This window comes from Corvus kubaryi, unplaced genomic scaffold, assembly GCF_017639235.1.
Source record: "Corvus kubaryi isolate FWS band 111438036 unplaced genomic scaffold, C.kubaryi_AGA036_p1.0 36810, whole genome shotgun sequence".
NCBI classification, from domain to species: Eukaryota; Metazoa; Chordata; class Aves; order Passeriformes; family Corvidae; genus Corvus; species Corvus kubaryi.
Genome location: NW_024580959.1, coordinates 20144 through 24485, shown reverse-complemented (window position 1 = coordinate 24485; position 4342 = coordinate 20144). Strand labels below are relative to the sequence as shown.

At 62.8% G+C, this 4342-nt stretch overlaps 1 protein-coding gene across 1 annotated transcript in view; it reads left to right on the top strand.

Annotated features, from left to right (window-relative positions):
* The window catches only part of TIMM50 (translocase of inner mitochondrial membrane 50), a 4351-nt gene extending 663 nt beyond the window's left edge, over positions 1-3688 (top strand). The window contains exons 2-11 of the mRNA XM_042020145.1: positions 62-185; positions 518-549; positions 876-897; positions 1073-1131; positions 1431-1550; positions 1788-1892; positions 2368-2466; positions 2545-2701; positions 3101-3207; positions 3385-3688. Coding sequence (XP_041876079.1) covers positions 62-185; positions 518-549; positions 876-897; positions 1073-1131; positions 1431-1550; positions 1788-1892; positions 2368-2466; positions 2545-2701; positions 3101-3207; positions 3385-3489 — 930 coding nt within the window. The 3' untranslated portion in view covers positions 3490-3688. The remainder of the gene's footprint in view (positions 1-61; positions 186-517; positions 550-875; positions 898-1072; positions 1132-1430; positions 1551-1787; positions 1893-2367; positions 2467-2544; positions 2702-3100; positions 3208-3384) is intronic.
* Positions 3689-4342: the final 654 nt, after the last annotated feature.

Genomic DNA, 4342 nt, shown 5'->3' with positions numbered 1-4342 from the left:
GACCCCCCCCAGGTGTCCCGCGGTGTCCCCCGGCTCTGACGTGTCCCCGCTGTCCCCGCAGGTGGCCGGGGACTCCCCGGGCCCGCAGGACGAGGACCCGGCGCGGGGGTCGCTGCGGCGCCTGGCGCTGCGCCTGGGGGGGCTCCTGGCGGCCACCGGTGGGGTGGCCGTGCTCTACATCTTCGGTGCGTCCCCCCGTGTCCCCAAATGTCCTCAGTGTCCCCCGTGTCCCCAACGCCTCCCTTTGTATCCTCCCGTGTCTTCCCGTGTCCTCTGTCCCCCGACAGTGACCCTGAGCAGTGTCCCCCCAATGTCCTCAGGTGCTCCCCCAGTGTCCGCAAAGTCCCCCTTTGTGTGTCCCCAGTGTCCCCTGTCCCCCCACCCCGTGGCCCTGGTCGGTGTCCCCTCAATGTCCCCTCACATCCCCCCGTGTCCCCTGTCCCCCCCAGTGACTCTGGGGGGACACTGGAGGGACACTGATGGATGTCCCCAAATGTTCCCAATGTCCCCCCCGCAGGCAGCAACGCCGTGGACGAGCACGGGGACAAGGTGAGGGAACAAAGGGGGAGCTGTCCCCGAAGGGAGGAAATTGTCCCCAAAAAGGGTGGCAGGTCCCATGGGGGGGTCCCCTCATCCCTGCCCAGGGTGTCACTTTTGTCACCCAAAGCCCCTTTCGGCACCATCTGGGAGCAGGCAGGGGTGGGGACATCCGGGGGACATGGGAACATCAAAGGGGGTGGCAGAGGGTGACAATGACCCGGTGGGGGGAGGACAGGACATGGAGCCGCAGTGTCACCTACCTGCGAATTGTCCCTGTCCCCGGGCTGGCCCTCCCCCCTCCATGGCCCCTCAGCGTCCCCTCAATGTCCCCACAGATTCCCGACGAGTTCGACAGCGGTGAGTGACCCCCAGGAGAGGGGGGAGGTGACACCACGCCACCCCCCAGTGCCACCTGTTTGTCACCTCGGTGTCAGCCCCGGCCCCTTTCACACCCCAGTGTGACCCAAAAGGGGCTGGGACGGGGAGGGGGGACACTGTCCCCTCTGGGGTCACTGTCCCCCCCCCCCCGCAGACCCCGCAGGGATCCGGCATCTCCGCAGGACCTTCAAGTACTTCAAGGATTACAGACAGGTGGGATCTGGGGGGTTTTGGGGGTTTTAGGGGAGGTCTTGGGGTGTCCTCAGGGCTCGGGGAGGCTCTGCCACCATCCCCCAGGGATTTGTCACCTGCTCTGGCCCCAGGGTTGGGGACGTTTGGTGGCCCCGTCCCAGCAAAGGGGACGAGGGTTGGGGGGGTTCTGGGGCAGTTTTGGGGGGGTCACTTCAAGTTTGGGGTCCTTGTCCCTGTTTGGGGTCCCTGTCCCCATTTGGGGGGTCCTTGTCCCCACAGGGGGATCCCAGCCTCACTGTCCCCCCCGTGTCCCCCCACAGATGATCATCGAGCCCACGAGCCCAAAGCTGCTGCCAGACCCCCTGCGGGAGCCGTACTACCAACCGCCCTACACGCTGGTCATCGAGCTCACCGGGGTCCTGCTGCACCCTGAGTGGTCGGTGAGTGACCACCGGACCCCCCAAACCCGGCCGGTCCCCAGGGCTGCTCCCAAAAACCCCGAAACCCCAAAAACCCGAAATTCCCAAAAACCACCCCAGAAACCACCCCATGACCAGCCGGATTTGGGGGTTTGGAGAGTTCTGGGGAGGGTTTTGGAGGCGTTTCTGGGGGATTTTGCAACATCCTGCAACATTCCCAAAAGCCCCAAAACCACCTGAATTTGCCCCAAAACCCAGCTGGTGACAGGCTGGAGGTTCAAGAAGCGCCCGGGCATCGAGCACCTCCTGCAGCAACTGGCACCACTCTACGAGATCGTCGTCTTCACCTCCGAGACCGGGATGGTGAGGACGGAATTCGGGGGGATTTGAGGTTTTCAGGGGGTTTGGGGAAGTTTAGAGGGATCTGGGGGGCTCCTGGAGGCGTTTCTGGGGGCTTTTAAGGGGGGTTTTGGGAGCATCCCAAAACCTTCAAAAAGCCAGCCCAAAAGCCACCCCAAACCCGAAGTAGGAGGGGAAAAATCATCCCTGGACCCTCCCGGTTATGGGGGTGCATTTTGGGGGAGATTGGCGTTTTTTTGGTGTTGATTTTGGGGGTTTCCCATGGGGCTGCCGGGGGGGTAAGACCCAGAGATTTGGGAGGGATTTTGGGGTTTTTTTGGGGGCGATTTGGAGAAGAGAAAATCCTCCCCAGCCCCACAATTTTGGGGGTAGTTCAGGGATTTTGGGGGACTCACTTGAGGCTGCCGGGAGGGACGGTCACCCCCACCATCAGGAGGGGTCTTGGGGTGCGCCTAAACGACCCCAAAACCCCCTCCAGACGGCGTTCCCGCTGATCGACAGCATCGACCCGCACGGCTTCGTGTCCTACCGGCTGTTCCGCGACGCCACGCGCTACATGGACGGGCACCACGTCAAGGTCCGGGGCCTCCCGGTCCCCCCCTGCCCCCAGCCCCATTTTGGGGCCACATTCCCAGGTTTTGGGGTCCCCCCACAGGATATCTCGTGCCTGAACCGGGACCCAGCGCGGGTGGTGGTGGTGGATTGGCGCCGGGACTCGTTCCGGCTGCAGCCCTACAACGGCCTGGCCCTGCCACGCTGGGACGGCGGCTCTGAGGACAGAGCCCTCTACGACCTCGCTGCCTTCCTCAAGAGTGGGTGAAATGTCCCGAAACACCCCAAAAATATCCCAGAAATGCCTTTAAACCCACACAAAAGTTATTCGAATCCATCCAAACCCACCCAAAATCTATCCAAACCCCGGAAGCTCCGAGGACAGAGCCCTATACGACCTCACTGCCTTCCTCAAGAGTGGGTGAAATGTCCCAAAACCATCCCGAAATACCCCAAAACAATCCCGAAACCTGCCCCAAATCCACCCAAACTCTCCAAAACCCATCAAACCCCCCAAAAACCCCTTAAACCTCAAAAAAACCCCTTTAAACACCCAAGATCCGTGCGTTACCCCATAAAATCCATGTCCCACCCCATAAAACCCATCAGAAATGCCCCAAAATCCCCCAAATGGCCCCGAATCCATGTCCCCATCGCAGCCATCGCCCTGAGTGGGGTTGAGGATGTGCGGACGGTGCTGGAGAATTATTCCCTGGAGGACGATCCGCTGGCGGCCTTCCAGCGGCGCCGGACGCGCCTGGAGGAGGTGGGGACACCCAGGGGACACCCGGGGGGGACAGGGGACACCTGGGGACCAAAATTCCAGTGGTTTTAGCCCAATTTTGGGAGCAGCGGTGGCTGGAGGAGGCGGGCAACACCTGGGGGTGACAAAGGACGCTTGGGGACTCCCCTGACCCAATCCCGGTGTTTTTCACCCCAAAAGGAGGAGCAGCAGCGCCTGGCAGAGCTGGCCCAAGGCAAGAAGCCCACAGGGGCGTTTTTGGGGTCCCTGACCGGGCGCTTCTGGCCCCGCTCCAAGCAGCAGTGATGCTGTCATCGTGATGTCATCGTGATGTCATCGTGATGCCATCAGGGGCACAACATCCCCTCCCCCCCCGCCCCCTTGGCCCCATCCCAAACCCCAAATTCCCAGATCCGGGGGGCGTTTGGGGGGATTTTGGGGGATTTTTGGGAGGGTTCGGGGGGGGTCCCTGCCCCATTTTGGGGCGAATAAAGGCTGAAGTGGAGCTCTGAGAGTGCCGTGGTCTGTGGGGTCGGGGAATTTTGGGGGTTTTTGGGGCGGGTTTGGGGCTGAATCCTCATTTTAGTGGAAGGTTTGGGTCTGAATCCTGTTTGGAGACGTTTTGGGGCTGAATCCCCCTTTTTAGAGCAGAGTTTGGGTCTAAATTCCCCTTTTAGGGGGAGTTTTGTGTCCGAATCTCCCTTTTTGGGGAGTTTATGGGGATTTTGAGGTCCCGGGGAGGGATTTGGGGTCTTTTGGGGGGGTTTTCTGGGGCCGGGCCCTCCTTCAGCCCTGGGGGCGGGGTTTTGGGACACTGGGCAGGGTTTGGGGAATGGGCGGGGCTCGGCCCCTACAAATGGGTCTGGGGGCGCCGCTGGACTCAGACCCCGCCGAGCCCCGGCCCGGACGCGACCCCCGGGACCACCCCCAGCCCCGGCCATGGAGGGGCCCCTCCCCCTCCTGCCCCTCCCCCTCCTGCCCGTCCTCCTCCTCCTCGGCCCCGCCCCGGTGAGGGGGAGGTCCCTGGGGGGGGTCTGGGAGTTGGGGGGGGGGGGTACTATGGGGGGGTCTTGGGGGGGGGGGGATTTTGGGGTTTTTGGGGTTCACTCTCCACCCCCTCCCACCCCAGGCGCGCCCCTCGGGGGTCCTGGAGCTGCGG